At 47.8% G+C, this 24661-nt stretch overlaps 1 protein-coding gene across 1 annotated transcript in view; it reads left to right on the forward strand.

Annotated features, from left to right (window-relative positions):
* ZC3H3 (zinc finger CCCH-type containing 3) overlaps positions 1–24661 on the forward strand; it is a 245607-nt gene that overhangs the window by 134488 nt on the left and 86458 nt on the right. The window contains 1 exon segment of the mRNA XM_035124913.3: positions 14776–14969. Within this exon segment, the coding sequence (XP_034980804.3) occupies positions 14776–14969 (194 nt within the window).

Genomic DNA, 24661 nt, shown 5'->3' on the forward strand with positions numbered 1-24661 from the left:
ATGTGAAAAATAAGTTAGACCTCAATTTCTGTAGGGAGATTTGGCTTACCTTTAGCTTGAGGTTTGCTCACTTTGTGGTGAAACTGCAACCAAGAGAAAATGAAGGCAGTGTCTAGGCATATTTGTCCTAATAATAGCATATAGTCTTTAAATAATGCCTCCATCATTATGCAGTGTCAGCCTGGCCATCCTTAAAGAGCAGCTCAAGGGCAAGGAAGCACCTTAGATCGACAGCTCTGGGGTCTCCCTTCCTTTCAGCCTTTCGTGGAAACCACACGTCCACTTTCTCAGTGTCCCACTCGAATTTTGTGCCCAATACCAGCACTTTCCTGCCACCTATATTCATTTATCAGATTTATTACCCATCCTTCATGCCAAGGTCCCAGGGCAGGTTACAGCAGTTTGGTAAAACTTTTTTTTAATTAAAAAAATACATGTTATATGTATTTGTTAAAAAAAACAAGAGAAACAGCTCTGGACAAAAGCAGCACAGTTAGAAACAGAAGAGATCTCCCCCCCCCCCAAAAAAAATTCTTTTATCTTCAGCAGGGGTGGAACTCATGGATGTCCAAACAAAATAAAAAAAATCCTTTTAGTAGCATCCTGGAGATCAACTAAGTTTGTCATTGGTATGAGCTTTCGTGTACATGCACATTTCTTAGGTTGCATGCACACGAAAGCTCAAACCAATGACAAACTTAGTTGATTTCTAAGGTGCTACTGGAAGGAATTTTTTAAAAAAAATTGTTTCGACTACGTCAGACCAACACGGCTACCTACCTGTAACTAGAATCATGGATGTCCAGTTCAGCTGAACTTTGGAAGATTCAGATAACGGAAAGTCCTTCATGCAACGCATAAACTATGGAACTCCCTGCCACAGGAGGTGGTGATGGCCATCAATTTGGATGGCTTTAAAAGAGGATGTGACAAAATCATGGAGGAGGAGAGGGCTATCGATGGCGGCTCTTTCTCTCAAATCTTGTTTGCGGGTTTCCTATGGGGGCAGCTGGATGGCCCCTGTGAGAACAGGATGCTGGACTAGATGGGCCACGGGCCTGATCCAGCAGGCTCTTCATATGTTCTTATGGGCCTTCAGGCTTACGACAGAATCTGTGTGGTGAAGAGGCTAGGAGATGCTCCATCTACCTGTGCTCCCTGACTCACAGCTTCCTACGTGCTTTGGAGACAGAGTCCGATAGCTTTTCTTACCTTTGCTGAATTTCAACATTCTAAGATGGTTGTTTGTTGGCCAGAGAACTTTATGCTATGGGGTGGCACACAAATGCCATTGTTAAATAAATAAGTCGGCATTTTAGGAGTGAGATGTTGTGAGGCATTTGTACCCTGCTTCTGCCCTCCCAAGCTTTCCACCAGATGGTATTCCAGGCAACTGACAACCATTGTTGTCGTTTAGTCGTATCCAACTTTTCGTGACCCCATGGACCAGAGCACGCCAGGCTCTCCTGTCTTGCACTGCTTCCCGCAGTTTGGTCAAACTCATGTTGGTAGCTTCGAGAACACTGTCCAACCATCTCGTCCTCTGCCGTCCCCTTCTCCTTGTGCCCTCCATATTTCCCAACATCAGGGTCTTTTCCAGGGAGTCTTCTCTTCTCATGAGGTGGCCAAAGTATTGGAGCCTCAGCTTCAGGATCTGTCCTTCCAGTGAGCACTCAGGGCTGATTTCCTTCAGAATGGATAGGTTTGATCTTCTTGCAGTCCATGGGACTCTCAAGAGTCTCCTCCAGCACCAAAATTCAAAAGCATCAGCCTTCTTTATGGTCCAGCTCTCACTTCCTGAAGAGAGAAAAGTCCCTAGGATCTCACAAGCAGTTGCTTCCTGATTGTCCCATTGGTGTTCTTTGTGCAGGTAGTAGAAAGCACCAGGAAATTCTGAAGCATCCATTCGTTCCATCTCAGAGTGAGTTGCCTCCCAGGCTTGAGGAAGAGTCTGGCAGCCCAGGCAAACCAACCATGGCTTCTCCGCTACCTTGTGCAGGGTGTGTGACACGCAGAGAGGGAGAGGGAGGTGGCAGTGCTGATGTTTATGATCTTAAGAGAGCAAGTGGGGGTGGGGTGGTTGTGGCCGTGCCCACTGCCAGCGTGCAACCTCAGTAGATTACCTCCAAGGGAGGAAAACTTTTGCTTTATAGAAATGAATTTCAGGGGCTCGTGTCTAATGTTTTTCCCCTTCCATCACCTATACTCCCTGCTGATCTAACCTTCTTTGCAAAAAACAAACAAAAAAAACCAAAAAAACCCCCAACAACCCCAAACTTTGTGAAAAAAGCAACTTCCAAAGGCTCAACTCCTCGATCCAGAATCACAAATATGAATGGAGTATGTGATGCAAAACATGCTGAGCGGCAGTTTTACATAATGCATTGGGTATAATATGTTGCGTGTATACTTTTGACTATAACGGCATTCGTCTTGAGGTGCATTGTTTTTTAATTCCCAGACCCTTGATGTATAATGATTAGTCTTAATCAGTTTGCATAATATGATCATTTTTTTGCACCAAACAAGGGAGGCGGCAGGATGCTTGCCCAACTTGCAGGAGTTCCCGATACTGTTTTTTCATGCCAAGGCAGTCCTGGGCGGTCCAGTTTTTAAAACCAAGCAGCCCTTCTGGGAAACAAAAAACAGAACAATAATGTGAGTTGCTTAGCTTAATTTACCTTTGCAAGGTGACTCAGGGCAGGAGCATTTCATTCACTTATCCATCCTGGCAAACTCTTGGTTTCATGTTGCAGATGGGAAGTTGAGGCTGAGCCAGTGATTTTGCCCCGTGACCCTGGCTCTCCAGCCCACCTTCCCTGGCAGCTGCTCCTGGTTGCGACTTTTTCCTCCTTGTGGGTACCTGCTTTGCAGGCATTAAATATTTATCCTTCTAACTCCCATGATTTTCATGCAATAGTTAGCATCCATCAGCACTTATTTCCTCCTTCTTGATACAGGAAGAGACGGTGGCGTCGAAAGGGATCAGTTTCTACAAATCACTTACACCTCTTGGGTGTGCGTTTAATGTGGAATTGTTCCTCCCTCCCTCCCTCCTTTTTTCTTTTCTTTTCTTCTTTTTTGAATAAGACCACTGGAACTTGTCAGGACTTCTTGCAGAAAGAAATTGCTCTGTGGGATAGCCGAGGGGGAAACCAAGACCCCGGGCTGCACATTTTGTATTCAACCAGAGGGAAATAATGAGCTCCCTTAGGGTCCGAAACGGACAGGCTTCCGTTTTATGGCAGACACGTCCACCATGGTACGTTTCCCTAAATGACTCACTTTGTGCTTATAAAGCCAACCCATGCCTAATCTGTCGAGATATCAGCCCAGGTGTTTCTGTTAAAAGGAGTGCTGGGAGAAAGTCCAGACTGTATGCTAAACTGCCCTTAGTTTCAGTGCTCAGAATAATTTGCACAAATCTACAAATCTGCCTTACTCTGAATGCAAAGGTTGGGGTTTTTTAAAAAATTTTTTTATTTTGCATGGCAGAGGAAAACCACCACTAGAAGCCCTAAGGAATCGACTTGGTGAAGCACTGGACCCCAGAATTCTGGCTATCTGCCATGGATGCTTTAGCTGAGATTCCTGCATTGCAGGGGGTTGGACTAGATGACCCACGGGGTCCCTTCCAACTCTACAATTCTATGATTCTTCCTCCTGCCAGACCTTTAAAAAAATTTATTAAGAGCATTTGTACACTGCTTTTCAGCCAAAAAGATCTCCCAAAGCAGCTTACATGCAGTCAAGACAAGGCAGCCCCAACCTGCAGACTTAAAACCTAAAAAATGCACTCCAGTTTCTAGACAATTGTTCCAGCTGGTGCAGTTCAGGGGCAGAAGGTGCCTGATGGAGCCGGCCTCTCACACCAGAGCCCATGGAGGAAACGCTGCTTCTCAGCTCTCTCCCACTCCTGGGATGGGTCCCTCAGATCCCCATTGAGGGGAGGGGAGACCTGATGGAGCTGGCCTGTCACAGCAGAGCCGGCATACATCTTGCCTAGACATTTTCTGTTCTCTTCCACTGTAGCCTGGTTCACACGTCACACTAAACCAAGCCGTGGTTTACCCCGGTGTGACACAGCCCCAAGAACCACTGCAGAGGAGCGAGTCCCTGGGAGCTGACGCGTTCGTGCCAAGCCACGGTTTGACTGAGAACTCTATGCGAACAGTGGACTAGGAAAAGCTGCCAAGGATTTTCGAGCTGTCGTTCCCTGCAATTCTTTGCACGCTGAGTTTTGAAAAGAGAGCACTCTTACGGCAACTGAAACTGTTTTCCCTTCATCATACAACCCTCCTTCCGCTTGTCCAGCTAGATGTGGTTGTTTTCAGTTGCACATATAAAGATCTCTTTCAGCAATTGTCAATCTGCCACGTTAACCCGGTTACTAGCCAGGAAAACCTGGCTGGGGACCTCGAGCGTCCCCCACTTAGATTAATGTGTTTTAAACACTCAGTTCCAGCTTAAAGGAAGCGACTGCGGTGCACGCATGTCTCTGTGAGAATCCAGTTGAGAATTACCTGTGGCGACCGTTTCCACTTCAGCTCCAAGCAAGGCACTTCATTTGCTGCTAACGCAGGAGAAAAATAAGCACAGTTTGCAAGAGGCTTCTCTTAGCGTGATTTTTCCAACGTGATAGATGTCCGATAATAATACGGTGGAGACTTCACACAGCTCGGGCTCTGCGTGGACTGTGCCGGCAGGACTACACATGTTCTTCCTCTGAAAGAGAAAGCAAAAAATGCCTTGACCACAATTCTGGGCAGCTGTAGCGCAGGGGCAAAGAACAGTGTTTGCAGCCTGAAGGGTTTTTGAAAGTTAAAACAAAAACAAAAATGGGGGCAGGTCCTGTGGAGAAAACAGTCTCCCCTAAGCCTAATTTGTTACTTTATGTTAGAAGCTGCTAGATATTCGGAATAATGAATCTGAGAGCAGATGTTCCCCATCAGGCTCTCAAGGCCAGTGCTAAGGAAAATTGGTTAATCGAGAACTCATGATGCAAACAGGTGTTTGTTCCTTTAGGATAGGAGGGGTGACTGAGCAAGCTCCTTTTACTGGAACTTGTGGGCACCCAGTGAAGCTGAATGTTCGGCGATTCAGAAAGCCCTTCTTTACACAGAGCATAGTTAAGCTATGGAACTCTCTGCCACAGGAGGCAGTGATGGCCACCGACTTACATGGCTGTAAAAAACGATTAGGCAAATTCATTGAGGGTAAGGCTATCAAGGGCTATTAGCTCCCGCAGTTGGAGACAGAGGCAGCAGTATTTCCGAATACCAGTTGCTGTTCTTAACATTAAAAAATAAAATAAAAAATTGGCCGCAGTCATTCTTACTGCGTAGGTAACGAACTGGATAAAATGCTGTAATACAGTCGTTACTAGGGCTGTGTCTGGAAAGTACATGGAAACTTCCAGAGGGTACCAAAATGCAAGAGCAAATCTTCTCCCTGGAGCAGGCTGCTCTGACATCATTCTGTGTGTGCTGGCTACTGATTTGTGTCTAGGCAGAATTCCAAGTGCTCTGATGTTTACCTTTTAAAACCCGAAGTCATCCGGGTGCAGGAGCACCCTGCTCCTCACATGCCTATTTGTGCACTCAAGATTAACCTCCGAGGCCCTTTTCCACCCCCACCCCCTCTTTAAAAGTAGGGGGACTGCCTGGCATTTGGTGAGCGGTGGAAACCTGGCTATAAAAGAAGATGGGCGTCAGGGATGTAGTGACTACTCTTGAGTAACGACCTTCCACATGCTTGTCTTTCAGACGTTTTTATTGGTGCACATTATTTACAGTGTAACAAACTACTGATTCCATGTCTACCCACTCGAGTCAGATTCCTGCACTGCCCCCCTCCGCGTTCTGGACCAACATAAAAGCCTCGGAACTGAGAAGCGCCTCCCTTTCCTCCTCCTCCTGAATTCCGACGTTGGGGGGAAGGGTCTTCTGTCTGACCGATTCCTGTCCTCTCTGTCCGCCTCCCTTTCTTCCTGCCTATGGAGCAGGGGCTCTTGGATGTTGCCAGAGCCCTGGCCCTCCCTCTCCGTTCCCTGACTCCCTCCATCAGACCCTTAGCTCTCATGACTGCTGGGAGACGGGCTGCTTCGGATGAAGGGGCGGGGGTTCTCTATAAGCCCTCCCCCTTACAATGTGGTTGGGTTTTTTGTTTTTGTTTTTGCAGAATATAGGCTGTGCGGCTGTTTGGTGTCTGTTTTCTTTTGTTGCTGATGCTGCAGACTTCCTGTTTTATGTGGTCTTATGTTGTTCATTATTAGTATTTAAAACCATTTTCTAAGTTACTTGTGTGGCTCCCTTTTGGGCTTGAAAGTGCTGTTTACCATAAGTCGTAAGTACAGGAAAAAATATGTTATCCAATTTAAAACCGAATGGTGGAGACCTCTTCCACAGCTACCACCAATATTATCAGCCAAGAGCAACCTTTCTCAACCTTGGGTCCCCAGATGTTGTTGGACTACAGCTCCCTTCATCCCAGACCACTGGCCCGGCTAGCTAGGGATGATGGGAGTTGTAGTCCAGCAACATCTGGGGACCCAAGGTTGAGAAAGTCTGGCTCAGAGATACATGAGGACAGATGTTTCCAATAAATAGATGTTAAAAGGCATGCTTCACGGTGGGTGTCATGCAAACAATCCCAATTTCTAACGGCTGGGGAAATGCCTTTCAGTTTAGCTCTTGGCAGTTCAATTTGTCTGTGGACGACTCACTGGCAGGGGTCGCTGGCACCCCAAGGCTTCTCCCGGCAGAGGCCCACAACTGGCTCAGCAAACCTAACAGGGCCAGGCGACCCGCTACTGGGATAGCTCAGTTAGTGGAGCATGAGACATTTAATCTCAGGGTTTGTGAGGGACAGAAGCTATAGACAGCCCCCTCCCATCTTAAACACAAGCTCTTCGCCCAGCGGAAGTGGGAGTGGGGAGGGGGATGTTTCTAGCGGGGAATCAGGAAGCAGAAGCCAGGGCTCAGGCAGGATAGCCGGGCCAAGGCGACGCTTGGGAAAGGAAGGGGGAGGCAGGGAAACCGCGGGAAGAAGACCGATCCCAGCAACCCCGGAATTGCGTAAAAAGCGCCGGGGGAGGAGATTCAGTATCCCCAGGCTACTTTGCTGGAGAAAAACGCGGGAATCTCCATTCGGAGGTTCTGCACTGGACTGACAACATAGCACTGTATCAGCACTGTAAATAGACTGCACTAAATAAAAGGATAAAAATGCAGAGCTGTGAGGAGTCGTTACTCTAGAGTAGCCACCACCACCACTGTGACAGGGTTTGAGCCCCATGTTGGATGAAAAGGTTCCTGCATTGCAGGGGGTGGTCCCTTCCAACTCTACAATTCTATGATTCTGCCGCCAAAGTTTTGCTGGTTAGCCAGGGCAGGAGGTGGTAGGAGATCTTCCCACCCATGAATTTGGGGAGGGGTTAACTGTGCTAACTCCAGAATGGCATAGTTCAGAGGCCAGATTGTGGAGCCTTTCAGGCAGGGGTAGGCAACCTAAGGCCTGGGGGCCGGATCCGGCCCAATCGCCTTCTCAATCTGGCCCACGGATGGTCCGGGAATCAGCATGCTTTTACATGAGTAGAATGTGTCCTTTTATTTAAAATGCATCTCTGGGTTATTTGTGGGGCAAAGGAATTAGTTCACCCCCCCCCCCAAATACTACAGTATTTTGGAAATCTGCTAGTAGTAGATGTGTGTTTGGGGGGGGCAGGGGCATATTAAGATGGGCGCGGTGGGGGCGTGCCACCCCAGGCAGCAGGCTGGACAGGGCTGACCACCTCCGATGGCCGGCACCGCACGACTTGGCCACTGCCATCGAGGACTTAAGCCCCGATGCGAGCAAGACTGCCTCACTCCGTGGCTTGCTCGTGGGGTTTGCCACGGCGCCGTGTCATAGGCATCCCGCGTGCACATTCGTCATGCTTCGCGACGTTTCCGTCGTGCCTTTGGGTTTCCCGCCCCGGGCAGCCAGAAGGCTAGCGACGCCGCTGGGCAGGGGTAGACTGTGGTCTCCAGGACAGACGCCCCCTCCTCCACTAACAGCACCCCTAGCAAAAATGGGGGTTGGGTAGGATTGTTCTCCAAATTGTGAGCATTTTCCACAAAAAGCAAGTAATCTAGGAATCGCAAGACCAGTAGCAGTTAAGCAACATTTTGCTCCTTTCTGAAATAATTGCAGCCTTCTGTGTACTGATCAAGTGAGTCTACCCTCTTCTGGCTTAAAGCAGTAACAGCCAAGTATGAGATCAGAAGGCACAGCAGGTCTTTTTGATAGGCATTTAGATTTATTTCTTGCGCTGGCGGTGGACTCCTGTTTACTCCTTTTAGAAACATAAAATATCAATATAGCCGTTTAAATGTCACAGTACTCATCTCAAAACCCCAAAGAGTCTATTGTGATTTTCGATTGTCACTTTGAATAATTCATTTTTCAAAAAAAGTGACCAACAAGTTAATAATACTCCAGCATTTAAAGAGAGAAAAACAGTATATGCCAGCTGCTATGGCCTCTGAATTCTGACTCCTTGGGGGCAAATGGCAGGGGACAGAGAGCAAACATAGGAGCTGCTCTCCAGGATTTCAGGAAGGAGTCTCTCTCCATGGCTCAGTCAGTAGAGCAGGAGACTCTCAATCTCCGAGTCATGGGTTTGAGCCCCACGTTGGGCATTGCAGGGGGTTGGACTAGATGACCCTCGTGGTCTCTTCAAACTCTACAAATTCTATGATTCTATTATTCTATTCATACTTGGAGAACAGGGATTGAACCTGAGACCTTTGGCTTGCAATGCAGATGATTTACTATTGAGCTAAGGCACTTCCTCCTAAAGGGGAGGGTTGTTGCATTTATGCTGTACTTGGGGGCTCCATAACAACAACAACAACAACAATTTATTATTTATACCTCACCCATCTGGCTGGGTTCCCCCAGCCACTCTGGGTGGCTTCCAACAAAAGATTAAAAATACATTAAAACATCAGTCATTAAAAACTTCCCTAAACAGGGCTGCCTTCAGATGTCTTCTAAACATCAGATACAGTGGTACCTTGACTTATGAAGACAATCCATTCCGCGGCCGTCTTCGTAAGTCGAAGTATTCGGTTGTCGAAGCGCCCGTTCTGCGCATGCACGAAGCGCGATTTCGCGCCTCTGTGCATGCGCCGGCTGCACATGCCGCTTCTGCGCAGGCGGCAAAAAGACTTCCGGGGTTGTCGACTTTGGAATTCGAAACCTTCGGAAGTCGAGTCATCCAGATGTCAAGGTATGACTGTAGTTGTTTATTTCTTTGACATCTGATGGGAGGGCGTTCCACAGGGTGGGTGCCACTACCGAGAAGGCCCTCTGCCTGGTTCCCTGTAACCTCACTTCTCCGAGTGAGGGAACCACCAGAAGGCCCTCGGAGCTGGACCTCAGTGTCCAGGCTGAACGATAGGGGTGGAGATGCTCCTTCAGGTATACTGGACCAAGGCCATTTAGGGCTTTAAAGGTCAGCATCAACACTTTGAATTGTGCTCGGAAACGTACTGGGAGCCATTGTGGGTCTTTCAAGACTGGTGTTATGTGGTCTCGGCAGCACTTGGTTGGCTGTGGTGGAAATCAGGGCTAAGTCTGACCCAGAAAAACCCCATCATCACTGAGAGTGCTTGGGCACCACTACAATAAGGCGACCACATTTATTTCCACACCAATTAGACCATGGCAACTGTGGTCAGAATGGAATATAGCCGCTTTTGTTCTTTGGCCAGGATGCGATCCGTTTCCTCGATGTTTCTCGCTTGCTGTTTGATCTGTCTGTAACCTGTGGTTTGGTTTTCACGCCCGCAGCGGCAGCTCCCAATATAAAAAAGAGCTGCTTCCCTGCCTTGTTCAGTTTTAATCACAGCTGTGGTGTGTTGGAGCCCTAGCAGATGGAGCTTTCAGCAAAACAGGCAGCCTTTTTACCTTTCCGTGTGCGCTCAGCAAGGAGAAGCGGTTGCAGCAACCACCTCGGGGTGGCTGGCTTTAATGAGTCTTCATTCGGAAATGTTTAGGAAAACCGCTGAGCGCAGGTGTCTGGATTAGAGGCCGAAGTAGTAAAGCTCAGCAGTCTCTAACGCAAACAGAAGCAGAGTGCAATTGGAGCGCAAGACATCTAATCTGCAAAGGAATGGGGCACGAGAGGCAGAAAGGGGATGGGCACACCTTGGACGGCAGTGTGCCCTCTGGGAGAGGGTGGGTGCCTTGCCTTTGATTCACTTATTGGGGTGATCTATATACTGTCCTTGGCAGGAGCCGCAAGTATGTTTTTCAACAAAGTCAATTAAGATTAAAATAACGCATAGAGTTCAAATAACAACACAGGTCTTAAGGCACTCAACACAACTCATAGCAGTTTGCTGAACAGCAATTTACTACAGGTAGGTAGCCGTGTTGGTCTGGATCGAAGTAAAATAAAAAAATTCCTTCAGTAGCACCTTAAAGACCAACTAAGTTTTTATTTTGGTATGAGCTTTCGTGTGCATGCACACTTCTTCAGATACAGTGAAATGGAAGTTTCCAGGCACTTATGTAGAGAAGGGGTGGGGAGGGGTGGGGATGGGGAGGGGGGATCACTCAGAAGGGTGGTGGAAATGGGTGATTGACTGACTGATAGCTGTTGATGACCGCAAACGACTGCAAATGGTTTTGCATGAAAAAGCAAGGGTTGAGATGGCTGAAGATCGCTTATCATGTATAATGAGATAAGAACCCGATATCTCTGTTCAAACCAGGTCCCTCCATGGTTTTGAGCTTGGTGATAAGTTGCAATTCAGTAACTTCTCTTTCCAGTCTATTTCTGAAATTCTTTTGTAGTAAGACAGCTACTTTGAGATCTTGTATAGAATGTCCTGGGAGATTGAAGTGTTCTCCTACTGGTTTTTCTGTCTTCTGGTTCCTGATGTCAGATTTATGTCCATTTATCCTTTGGCGTAGGGTTTGGCCTGTTTGTCCAATATAGAGAGCTGAAGGGCACTGTTGGCATTTGATGGCATACACAATGTTAGAGGATGAGCAATTAAATAGTCCTGAGATGGTATGTTGGATGTTGTTGGGGCCAGTAATGGTGTTGTCTGGGTGTATGTGGCAGCAAAGTTGGCATCTGGGTTTATTGCAGGCTCTGGTACCAGTGTCCATGTTAAGTCTGGTGGTTGTATTATTGTGGGTGAGGAGTTGTTTAAGATTGGGTGGCTGTCTGTAGGCAATGAAAGGTCTTCCTCCCAGAGCTTGAGAAAGGGAGCGGTCATTGTCCAGCACCCATTTCCACCACCCTTCTGAGTGATCCCCCCTCCCCATCCCCACCCCTCCCCACCCCTTCTCTACATAAGTGCCTGGAAACTTCCATTTCACTGTATCTGAAGAAGTGTGCATGCACACGAAAGCTCATACCAAAATAGAAACTTAGTTGGTCTTTAAGGTGCTACTGAAGCAATTTACTAGTTTCAATGGTAGCTGCCAATCCATTTTGTCTAATCATGCTTTCCCTCCTCCAAATGAATGCTAAAAAATTATTTACTTATAAATAAATTTTATAAATTTATAAAATATTTGTGGCGCCTCCGGTCCTACTCAGATGCTCATTTCCAGAGGGTGACACTCATGGAGCCTTCAGTGTAGGGTTCCTCAGGGTTCAGTTTTATGCCCCATGCTTTTTAACATCCACATGAAACTGCTGAGGGGGGTTATCTGGAGCTTTGGAGCATGTGGTCAGCAATATTGCTGATGACACAAAGCTCTGTTTGTCCTTTACATCTGCAGGTGAGGCAGTGGAAGAGCTGGACCGACGTCTTGCCTCTACAGTGGTACCTCGGTTTAAGTACACAATTGGTTCCATAAGTCTGTACTTAACCTGAAGCGTACTTAACCTGAAGCGAACTTTCCCATTGAAAGTAATGGAAAGTGGATTAATCCATTCCAGACAGGTCTGCGGAGTACTTAAACTGAAAGTACTCAAACCGAGGCGTACTTAAACCGAGGTATGGCTGTATAATGGACTGGATGAGAACCAGAACCAGAAGTTCAATCCAGATAAGACGGAGACACTGTTAGTGGGTGGTTCCTTAGACCAGATGGGTGGCCAGGTGTCCTGCTCTTGATGAGGTTACACTTCCTTTGAAGGAGCAGGTTCATAGCAGGTTCCTGAATCCTTTGCTGTCTCTTGAGGCTCAGGTGGCCTCAGTGGCCTGGAGTGCCTTCCATCAGCTTTTGCTGGTGGCCCAGCTGCATCCCTATCCAGACAGGGATATCCTAACTTCTGTCATCTATGCTCTGGTAACCTCTAAGTTAGATTACTGCAATGTATTACATGTGGGGCTGCCTCTGAGGACAGTTCGGAAACTTCAGCTGGTGCAGAACTCAGTGGCCAGGTTGCTCACCGGGGCAAGACGGTTTGAGTATATTACACTGGATCCTGGTCCAACTGCACTGGCTACAAATTACGCCATTTAGGGCTTTAAATGCCAAAGGAAGCACCTTTTGTAGAAGTCTTGTTCCAGACACCTCAGAGCCATTCAGCCATGCACTAAAGATTGACTCCTAGAAATACGCTGGGGGAGACCTTGCTGGTGGCTTGCTTTTTACAGACTAATACATGCTACCATCTCTTTTCTACCACAAGGGTGTGTAGGACCTCAGTTCACAGTGAAGCATACAGGAGCAACACCATTGCAACGGCCCAGTTTTAAATGCCCGGGGGGGAAATAGGAATAATTTCACTGTGTCCCTGCAATCAGATGTTTTGTGCCTGTTTCCAAGTGTCTGCTCCACCTGAATCCATGCAGAGTCCTTTTTTCCTAGGTCCTCAGAACATCTTCAGGACTAGCTAAAGAGGATCCAGTGATATTAACTGCTTTAGTCTACCTCCCTAAGTAGTAATACTCCTTTTAATTAGTTTTCTTTTAACCAATTGTTAAAACTTATACTTATTGTCTATTTTTAGATATTCTTGTCTTCTTTTATTGTTTTTATGTATTGCATATTTATGTGTGCTGGTCAAGAACCGTAACAATAAATCAAATCAAATCCTAGGTCAGATAAGTGCTTTGATCTAAATACATGGGTCCCACCCTGGCGATGTTTCACGGAAGCCTTTTGATCAGGCGCTACAGCAGAGATGCTTAAAGATGCATTTGTGCACCCAAGTCGTCTTCTTCCTCCTCCTCCCTTGATTGCTTTGCGCAAACCAGTTAACGGACCAACTTTCTTCTTGCCCCATCTGTGGGAACTCTCAGGCACAATACATCAAGGCCGGTAGCCAATGGCAACAACCATATTAGAATAAACTTGTCATGCTAAGCACTAATAAATGTAATTATTACATTTTGCAATTCCCCCTTTTTGTGTGCCGCGCTTGCCTTCATTTAAAGGTATTGCTCCTCCGGCTTTTGCTTTCTGCTGATAGGAGAGCAGCTCTCTAATTTACACCCATTCTTCAGTCAATGCCGCGGTTTATATAGTTTCAGCTAATAGCATTATGAGCCATAGTTTTGTGCTAATTCAAAATTAGATCTCTCATTTGCATAAACAAATTACTGTTTGGATTAGCGCTAAATAGTTAAGGCAGCTGATACTGGAACAGATTTGATTTGGTTGGAATGGCTGCTGGCCTAATGGTGAATATGCAGAACTCCGAATGCGAGTGGGAATAGTTACAGATGCAGAGTCAGCCCATGCAGCAAGCTGCGTCTAGGTGGAGTTGCCTGGAGGACCCAGAATTTGGCAAGGAAATTTCATGCTAAAAAAAGAAAACAAGTTTCTAGTCCACAGAGGAAGCTTGCAAGCAGGATCTGAGTGTGACAGCACTCTTTCCACTTGTGATTCTGCCTCTGATGGAGAACATAGCCATCATGGAGAACATAGCCATCATGACTTGTAGCCACTGATAGTTTTGTCATCCAACAGTTTGTCTAATCCTCTTGCTTCTGCCATGAACTTTCTGGAACACCTTAGCAAGCCCTCGTCTCTCATCTATAACTGCTCCCTTCCCTGCGATGTGCGTTTCCCAGAAAACATTGAATGGAAGATTTCTGAAGAATTTCCCGATACAAATTGGGGTAATTTTGCACCAGAAAATTGTTTGCATTGGAGAATTTTCCAGTGTCCTAGAGAATGATCTAGTTTAGCATGCTTATTTTACATGTATCGAGTGAACCTAAAAACTTGGAAACTGCCAAGGTTGCCGGATATTTCTTTGTAGTTAGCATCAATTCCTTGCGCCTAATGAACTTTGGTAATGCAAAAGTTCCAGTGGAAGAATATAAGTAAAGATGCTCTGCTCCACATCCCACCCCCTTCCCCTACGTGCAGTCTGGTGGTAATACTGGGGCATGCAGTTGGGGGGGGGGCTGCAGAGGCCTTTGGGAACTGCTGCTGGTCCAAGTGGACATTGCTGGTCTAGAAAAGCTCTACCTCTTTCAGAAGCCTGGCTCCTGGAATCATGCAGAGCAAGCAAAATACTGTTGAGTTCGCTTCAGTCCCAGAATGCATGCTCATTGCAGAGGCTTGGGTGAGTCTGGAGTAAATCTTGGATATTTTTCTGCTTCAGTTGTTTGAGACAAGTGGAAGGAAATGCCAGGGACAGGTCAGGCCAGACCACTTTTCAGAATAGCACATTGGAATAACAACTCTGCTAGCATTTAAACTCTTGTTTCTGTTGAATAGCCCTGTTGGATAGCCCTAAAAGAACATGGCAGGCTGTGAGCAAAGGTCCCCGTTGCTTACCTTGAGTGTATTATTTTGTCTTTGCAGGTCTCCGGTGCTGAGTAGCACCCGCCACTCTCCCACAGGGAGCAAGTTCCAGGCTTTGCAGCACCACTGGAGGAACAAAGATCTGCGCTGCATCGGAGGAGTCATGTACAGGGTGTCTGCTAACAAGCTTGCCAAAACTTCCAGCTCTCCGGCCAGGAGCGCTGAAGTTGCTAGCAGGAGCCACGCCAGAGCAGGTAGGCTATGGGACAGCTTCCTGGTCTTGGATACTAGCACATGTGAGTGCAGAGCTGCTCCCAGTTGGACTGGGAGGCAGCTGACATTGTAACACCGTCTCAGATCCCAACTATCTTTGTTCTGCTAAGTGTGGCTTGGGTTTCCATAACGGTCTTTTTAGTTGTCAAGTTCAACCGTCTCGGAGCTGAGGTTTGCTAGGTCAGTGCAAAGTACTTGGCAAGATAGCTTAGCTCATCTGCTGCTAATAAAAGTTAGCCTTGTGGGATTTGATCTCCTCAATCAGGAGTAGCTGAGATGTTACTCTCTGGATGTTGTCGGACTACAACTCCTATCCACATCCCTGGCCACTGGCCAGGCTGGCTGGGACTGATGAGAGTTGGAGTCCAACAGCATCTGGAAGGGACCACACTGCTTACCCCATCCTGGATTAAGTCACAGCCCCTTATAAAATATTGGCTTCTTTGCAAGCTCACAAAGAGAAACTTCACTAATCCTGAGTGGCTCAATATCTCAGGTCTAAGTTCTTGCAAGGAACCTTGGCTTATTTTCCAGAACTCAAAAGAAAATCTCCAAATTGGAAAGTTTACAAATGGAGTAACAACATTAAGACTCAGATCTACTTTACTTTGAGCATCTGTTTGGGAATCTTATTGGAATAAATGCAATTCAGGGACTCCAAATATTTTAAAATCTCCCTTTTAAACAGTGGCAGGTAGGACTTGAAAAATAGCTAACAGGAAAACAGAGATCTAGTTCATGTGTTAGCTTTTCCCTTTTAAGTTCAAGAACAAGGAAACGGACCATAGCATTTATTCAAACATTTCTCTGTCTGTGTCCCATCCTCTCCCTAGCACTGTGTGGGATGTATCACACTCTTAAAAATCCATCCATAAAAACCCAGGTATATTGTACTCCTATGGAGTGAGGAGTGCTATAAATCCAATTCAATAACCAGGTTGGTAGTTATCTGTTAATACCTCTCTAGCATTTCCCAGACATCTAAAACTCTGCTGCCAGTTCCCAAGTTCAGACATCACAGAGAGATGGTCTTGATAATAGCCTCTCCTTTATGGCAGCCTCTTCCCCTGGAAGTTCTCCAGAGCTCAGGTCTATGCATGTTTTAAAAGCAGGATTTAGATCTTTTTTTTATCTGGACAGAAATTTGTTGGCCAAGGCTCAGGTTAAGTGTGAACAGTGTTAACTCCTCCATATATTGAACCAAATATATATTTTAAAAATGGATGTAATTTTAACTCTCCTCCCCAAACATTATTTTGTGAAGATCCATTCATGTCCTGGTCAAACACCTGAGTGCATTTTCTGCCAAAACCTTTAATGTTCAGATCAGTGCAATGCATAGGCAAAGTAAGGTTGGAAGGCACAGCGGGTTCTACTCATGGCTAAGCAAGTGAAGACACTGATCTTACAAGCTAACACACCCCTTCGGGTCCCGTTCTATGGGGATGGGGCAGGCAAAAGGGCAAGCGGATGGCAGCTCCGTCGGTAGCCCTCTCTGGTCCTGTTTGTGGGTTTCCCTCTGGGACATCTGGTTGGCTGCTGTGAGGACAGGATGTTGGGCCTGATCCAGCAGGCTCTTCTTGCTTCAGAAGAACGGAGGTCCATTGCTCAGGGCCTGCCTGTTTGGAGATTCGTGTTAATAAGCTACAGTATCCTGCTGGCAGACTTCAGGGAGTCTCTTTCATGGAAAACGCTTCTTCAGAACAGTCCTACACTCCTGCACAGAAGCAGCAACATGAAAGAGGCCACTGAGTATTATGGGAAGTGTGCAGCTGTCTTCTCAACCTGGACAGGAGTCTTGTTGTTCATGTCAAGAAGCATCCCCACTCGAAGGTTCCTCCTCCAGCTTTCTTCTTAAGGCTCCAGGGAGATCAATTCCCTGGAAAGCGTGTTTCATCAACTCTGCAAACTTTCTCCCTGCTCAGCCCCCCCCCCCCACGTGCACCTCCTGAATCTCCCACTCTGCTATTATCAGTGCACTTTAAAAATGTCCCGTCCCCCACATCCGCAGCACCCAGTGAGTTAATCGACGGCTTAAGCTAAATCTCCAACCCCCCCTCACCTGCTGAGATGAAGTGCCCTAAGCAGTTCTCTCCGCTCTCCCCCTCCCCAGCTCAGCCCTGATTTTCCACTCTCAGTTTCCCCTCTCATGCTTTTTACCTGCCAAGGCGTGTGTGTGTGTGCAGTGAGGGGAGCAGCGGTGGAGAGGAGCACAGGGCTGCTGAAGAAGAGCTCAGGAACAGCTCCCTCTTTGTCAGGGTACTGCTTTCTTGACTCCCCCCCCCCCGGGTTTCTGGCTGAGGTTTCTTACCCCCTCTTAATCCTCTTCTTTATGATCATCTTCCGCTTTGGCCGCTCCTCTCCCTATTAAACATTTCATTTGCTTCAGTGTTTTGTTTTGTTTTTAAGTTTATTTCCATCTGGGTTGCCTTTCAGAGTGGGGTGGGGGGCAATGGCGGAATTAGATGGAGATTGATTCCTCCCCCTGCCCCATACTTAATTTGGACGCCAATCGATCCCAAAGATTTCCCTTCACCTTGGCCTGTGCGGCTGTGAAATTGGGGTGCCTTTTCCAGGAGCTCTGCAGAAGCATTTCAAATCTGATTACACCATAATCAGGAGGCCCCAGGTGTGCGCCAGCTTCCATCTCTTGTTTATCGTACCTGGCTCCTTTCCTCTTAGCAAGCAGGCAGGTGGGGGCTTGAGGGAGGAAGGGAGGACCGTCTCAAATTACGGCATGGTGACTCAGCAGTCTGGGGGAAAAATGCCTCTCCAGATTCTAAGGAGCCCATTTCCCTCGTCCACTAATGCCCCCTTTCACCATCTTACAGGTATTGCCTATTTTCAGCATCCATCTGTGCAACTTTTCCAGGCCCGGCATTGACACCCGAGGCATCCATAGAATCAGAGAGTTGACAAGGACCCAAACAGTCATCTGGTCCAACCCATTGCAATACAGAAATCACAGCTAAAGCATCCCTGGCAGATGGGCATCTAACCTCTGCTTAGAAACCTCCAAGGAAGGAGAGTCCATTCCCCTCTGGAGGAGTCTGTCCCACTGTCCAACAGCTCTTGCTGCCAGAAAGTTCTTCTGCTCATGAAGTTCTTCTTGCTGCCAGAAAGTTCTGCTCATGAAGCTGAGGCCTTACGCTGAGTTGAACCCTTGGCTCCATTTAGCCTAGTGCTGCCTGCTCTGAGTGGAAGCAGCTGTCAGGCAGGGGTGGGGCGGGATGTTTCCCAGCCCCGATGCTTTGGGGGAAAGGGTGTAGCTCGGTGGTAGAGTATTTGCTCTGTGTGCAACAGTTCCCAAGTTCAATTCCTGGCATCTCTAGGTAGGTCTGGGGGAAAACCTCCATGTCCGAAACCCTGGAGAGCCATATTGATGCCAGTCAGTGTAGGCAGTACTGGGCTAGATGGGCTAAATGAACCAATGATCTGATTCGGTATAAGGCAGATTTATGTTTTCCTAGGTGCTTGGTTGAAGGAGCTGGGTATATTTAGCCTGGGGGGAAAGGGAGGAGATAGGATAGCCATCTTCAAATATCTCAAGGACTGTCACATGGAGGAGGAAGCATGCTTGTTTTCTCCTGCTCTGGAGGGTAGGATTCGATCCAATGACTTCAAGTTACATGAAAGGAGATTCCAACAAAACTTTTGGAAAAACTTTCTGGCAGTAAGAGCTGTTTGGCAGTGGAACGGTCTCCCATGAGAGGTGGTAGACTCTCCTTCTTTGCAGGTTTTTAAGCAGAGGTTGGATGGCCAACTGTCATGGATGCTTTAGATGAGATTCCTGCATTGCAGGGGGTTGGACTAGATGACCCGCGGGGTTCCCTCCATCTCTATGTTTCTATGAATTTAGCTGGAGGTGTTAGAGGTCTAACCTGGGATATTTCTACAGTGTTAGAATCATAGAATCATAGAATCATAGAGTTGGAAGAGACCACAAGGGCCATCTAGTCCAACCCCCTGCCAAGCAGGAAACACCATCAAAGCATTCTTGACATATCTTCTTAAATGATGAGCTCTAGCTAGCTTTCAGGAGCCTTTCCACATCTGATGGCCTGGAATAATAAGGCTTCCAAACTAGAACCATGTGTGTTTGTGTCTGAGTGTGTACGTTTGTGATTCTGAGTGCCCCAGCAGTATTTATTTGCTGAGTTCATTGCATCTCCATGTGTTTGCTTGATCTGCAGGACCACATTCCCTTTAGAAGTTCCTTTTGTCACGGCGCTTTCTATCTCCTGAGCGTTTGGGACCAGCAAAGAGATGGGAGATACACTTGACAGCTTAATTGCTTGGCATTTAACTGGGGCTGGTTATAATTCCGCCTGGCAATGGCGCTCTCCATCTGGATTTATTGGGTCAATATTTTGTCTCCCTCTGTCATGACTCCAATTTAGAGCCAGGGTGAAACACTCAAGCGCTCCTCTCTTTTACCAGGTGGGCGGGCTGCTTCGATGTGATTTTAAGCACCGCAGCCCCTGACCCAGGAGCTCCGACTCTGAGCGCATTGAGCAGCCCCCCGGTGGACCTGGGATGCACCGTCTCATGAGTTTGCTTCTCCCAGTCGTGCCCCATTCCTAGCAGCCCCAAGGGACGGGGAGCACCAGCAGAGTAATGATGCAAAGGCGAGGAGATGGAAGGAGCCAGTGGCTTCGTGCCACCAGCCAGAGGGCACCCCACCTCACCCACCTGAGGGGGTCCAATGTAGGCTGCAGAAGGGGCACCATAACTCAAAACAACACCAGATGCAGGTGCTAAATCTCTGCATCTGGAACACAGCGGTTCAGATCTTTCCCCAGTCGAGACAGAAGCCGGATATTGAGTGTCAGGAGCTTTTGAATGTCAAATGAGCTGAACCAGGCAGGTGCCCGGCCCCTCCGCGTTCACACAAGGCTTCTCGGCTGCATTCCTTCAATTCTGTCAACTTCACCCGCCTTTGATTCCTCCCTGGAAACGACAAATGTGGCTGTTAATTATTTAACTGTCTTTATTTTGTCGTCCTGCTTGTGGGGGGGGGGGAGGCTTCCCTTACGGGCAGCTGAGGCCAACCTGATTCACTTTCATCAGCCAGAACCAACACCTGCTTTGTCACCACTGGCAGAAGTTAAGGATTTTTTTGGTCCCGGGGCTGCCTCTAACGCCAAGCCCTTTGCAATATCAGTGGCCAATCACGAGGCTGCCAGAAGTGATCAAGCAAGTCATCCATCTCTGTAAGTGAGAAGGAAACCAGTAGTTTTCCTCTAGCTTGTCCACAACCCACAAGCTCGTTATCACCAGCTTGGAGAGCCGTGGCTATTTGCCTTTTGGTTGGTGGACCTGAGCGGAGTGGGTTTTATTCACTACGTGCCCGGAGCTCAGATGCGTCTCGCCTCCCCGGCAGATTGGCCTCCGGTAGCCGAGAGAGCATGCCTTGCCTCGCCACCTTGTTCCACTTCCAAAATTTGATTAGATTGTTATGTGCAAAAGAGGCTTGGGGAAATGCCCAGAATTAGATGAGACGGCTCAGATCTGTGCTTAATCTCTAAGGCCTTGTTCTCGCAAACAGGAGGTGACGCGATCAGCCTGGTGCAGCTTTTGGTCTGCAGGCGAGGGCTCCCATGATGGCATGCTCTGGCCTACAGTAAAGCATCCTCACATGTAGGAAACGGGGTGTCAGGGAGAAAAGGGCCAGCTCCTGGTGGGAGCTTTCGTTCCGTGGAGGAACATCCTATCCTATGACCCCCCCCTCTCCCCTAGCAACCTGAAGCAGTCCAGTTTGACCTGCTCATCTCCTACTTGCAAGGCCTGAAACGAGACGTTTCACCTGGGAATGAGAAGGGCAGCTCAAAGCCCCTTCTCCCAGCTGTGTGGCTCAGCAGGAAGAGGAAAGGACTCTGCATATGCTTGTGGAATGCCCTCCCTAGCGAGGAGTGTCTGTCTCCTATCAGGAATAATTTGAAAGCATCCCTGTCTACCCAGGCAAGGAAAAAAAACAAAACCTGCTCCTGGCAACCCTGAGATCACTGGATGAAATCATAGAATCGTAGAGTTGGAAGAGACCACAAGGGCCATCCAGTCCAACCCCCTGCCAAGCAGGAAACACCATCAAAGCATTCTTGACATATGCCTGTCAAGCCTCTGCTTAAAGACCTCCAAAGAAGGAGACTCCACCACACTTCTTGGCAGCATGTTTTCAATTGCAGCTGTTTTTAGAATGCTTTGACTGTTCTGGGATGCTTTTTAAAAAGCGGATGTTTTTTTCTGGCCTGGCTTCCTTTTGAAGGAAGGGCAAGATGCTACTACTACTAATATAATACGGTCAAAGGGACTTTCTTCTTAAAAAATTACTTCATATGTATAAGGGTTGAGTTTTTGCCTGAAAAACCAATTCTGGACCAGGCAAGCTGACCTCTGGGTCTCATTACTTTCCCATTTCTTTAAGATTTAAGCCTTCTTTATATGACCTATTTATAAATTGCACACATAGCCGAGGGCAGATGGAACATAATGTGCTGCAAGTTTCAAATTCCAAAAAATGAGGGGTGCTCAAAAGTTGTAACATGACTTGGGAATTGAAAAACTGCTTTGCTTAAATTAATAAAATTAGTTTTGCTTGGTGTGAAATGTATATAAAATTGCATAGAAATCTTTAGAAATTATTGCCAAGTACTTGTAATTTTGTTTGTTTGTTTGGCATTACAGTACCTGACATTTTCAAAAGGATAAAAGCGTTTTATGTGCTTCTTCATCAAACATAGTCTTACCAAGCTAAATGTTGTCCAATCACAAAAAAGCAGTTTTTAGTTCTTCACAAACATATTTTTAAGACCCTTCACTGAAGAAATTTGGGTAAAATAAGTTCCACCCCCTGAAATGGCACACCCTAAAGGGACAAAGAATATCAGCCGATATAGTTTAGTATATGTGCTGCCGAAGTGAGCACCAGCCGATATAGTTTAAGCACATTACGGTATTATCGCCTGCTTTGGTCTTTGGAACTGTAGGTTAAAAACATTTTTAAATGCATAGATACATATTTGACCATTCATCTGAGCAGCTCAGAGGATCTTACATGGGGTTATTGTTTTTTACTCTGGCGACACCCCTGCAAGGTAGATTAGGCTGGAAGATAATGGCTGATAGAAGCCCGTGGGTTTCAGGCTGGAGACGTTCCAGCTCTACTGGAGATGGCGGGCATTGAACCTGGGGTCGTCTGCATGCAAGGCAGTTCCTTCTGCCAGTGAGCTACGACCCTTCCCCACTTCCGTCCTCCTCTGTATGCCAGCTGCTTGGAACTGCAGGTGAGGACGGGGCTGTCATACTGGGGTCCTGTTTGTGGGCTTCCTAGAGGCACCTGGGCGTCCACTGTGGGAAATGCGATGCTGGACTAAATAGGTCTGAAACAGAAGAGCCCTTCTTGCATTCTTCCACTCAGCAAAGGTGTGAGATATTTAACCGGCCGCTATAATAAGGAGTTTTGCCTGGCTCTGTGCCGGATGCACGAGTTACAGGCAGTCGAGGAAATAGGCAAGGTCTTTAGTGATGGCAAGAAACCCTCGCTCTTTCAAAAAGCAAATTCCACAGAGAAGTTTCAGGGAGGGGAGAGTGATGGGGGAAGGCAGCCCCGAGCACAAGATTGAAAGCAGCAGGAACAAAATTAAGGGCTGACATTGTCCGGAAAGCGAGCCTGACCTCAATCTATTAAAGAGCCGCCTCTGGTTGTGCTCAACACACTCTTGGCGCTGTGATGGAGTTGAAGAGGCCCCCAAGTGGCGTTTGTAGGCACCCTCCAGCTTCCCTCTGGAGCAGAGTCTGTAGGTATTATGATCTCCTCCTTTCAGGGGGGTTGCACATCCGGGGCTCTTTTGCTTTCACTTGGTCGTGAAAAGGGGGGGAAGATTCAGGGTCAAATCCCTGCTCAGTCCGCAAAACATGCTGGGTGCATGCAACATGTGCATTTTTTTCTTAGCCAAGCCTACCTCGCAAGGTTGCAGTGAGAATGCGGGGAGATTCCAATGGCTGTACTCTGAGTAAAACTTTGTTGAATACCAGCCCAAATTGGGGACTGCTGATGTAAAGACATGGACATGTTTGTATGTGAACAGTTGGTTCTGGATCGTATCCTGTGCCTGATTTGGCTTTTCCCCTCGTGTGAGTATTCGTGTATGCTGGTAGGGTAGTGGCTTCATTGTGTGAGTGTGCAAAAGACAGGTGTTGAGATGGGTGAGTGAGGGGACAGTGGTCAATTCTCTCCCTCCATGCAACTCTTAGGACAGTCCAATCCTCAGTGTGATAACGGTGCATGCAGATATTTAGACATTTAAGTGGAAGCAATCCAACTGATGCAAGAAAAATATGCACAGGATCCCCCAAACCACTTCAACTAAACTTGGCCTGTTCTGAAGGCAGGCTTTGGATGCTAGTGTCCCCCAGGAAGCATGCATGGGCTGTCGAAGGCTCCGTGATGGCTCTGCTCTGCCTCCACAGTTGGAGCCAACAAGGCTTCTAAATACCAGTGGGACCCAGGTGGCACTGTGGGTTAAACCACAGAGTCTAGGGCTTGCTGATCAGAAGGTCGGCGGTTCGAATCCCTGCGACGGGGTGAGCTCCTGTTGCTCGGTCCCAGCTCCTGCCCACCTACGGTAGCAGTTTGAAAGTGCAAGTAGATAAATAGGGACCGCTCCGGCGGGAAGGTAAACAGCGTTTCCGTGCGCTGCTCTGGTTCGGCAGAAGTAGCTTTGTCATGCTGGCCACATGACTCGGAGTGGTCTGCGGACAAACCCCGGCTCCCTCGGCCTATAGAGCGAGATGAGCGCCGCAACCCCAGAGTCCTGATGGTCAGGGGCCCCTTTACCTAAAGACCAGTTGCTGCAAACACAGAGGAGTGGAAAGGGCTTTTGTGCAAGAATCCTGCCTGGGGGTTTCCCACAAGCACCTCGCTTGGCCACTGTGAGAACAGGATGCTGGACCAGATGGGCCTTTGGCCTGATCCAGCTGGCTCTTCTTATGTTCTTATGAACACCATGTGCTTTTAAGCGCCCCGGGATCCTTCAGTGTGCAATGCCAGTTCCCCAGGGACGTGTGTGCTGATCAGCATGAATCCCAAGGTGGCCGGGGAAACCCCCATGCACAGTCAGGAGAGCCGAGTGCGGGGGTGGCTGACCAGGCGCCAGGCTGTCAAGGCCCGTCATTGCTGCCAGGAAGGACAAAAAGCGTTTGAAGAAAATGCACACTCGGCTGGTTGTTTACCAACTAATTTTAGAAGGGCTGAATGTCACGGGAATGCCGTTTCTACATTTTGCAGAGCAGCCAAAAGCGCCCAGGGCACCCCCAGCCCACCCACCTCCTTTTGTCACTGCAAGGGATCACACGAGCAACCTGTTCTCTGCTTAATGTCCTCAGGCCCCTTCTTGGGGTTTTGTGTATCTGATGAAGCTTCATCCAAGGAGGCAGCGTTGTGTCCTACCAGGAACTGAGGCTGGGGGAACCACTGAATGGATGAGCAGAAGAGCCGCCTCCTGGATCAGGCCAGTGGCCCATCTCATCGTGCATCCTGTCCTTACAGTGGCCAACCAGGTGCCTGTTTGAATACTGCAAGCAGGATTCCAGCACAAGAGCCCTCTCCCCTCTTGCTGTGGTTTCCAGCAACTGGGATTCAGAAGCGTTGCTGCCTCCAACTGTGAAGACAGAG

This window comes from Zootoca vivipara, chromosome 8 (genome assembly GCF_965207765.1).
Source record: "Zootoca vivipara chromosome 8, rZooViv2.hap1.1, whole genome shotgun sequence".
Taxonomy (NCBI): Eukaryota; Metazoa; Chordata; class Lepidosauria; order Squamata; family Lacertidae; genus Zootoca; species Zootoca vivipara.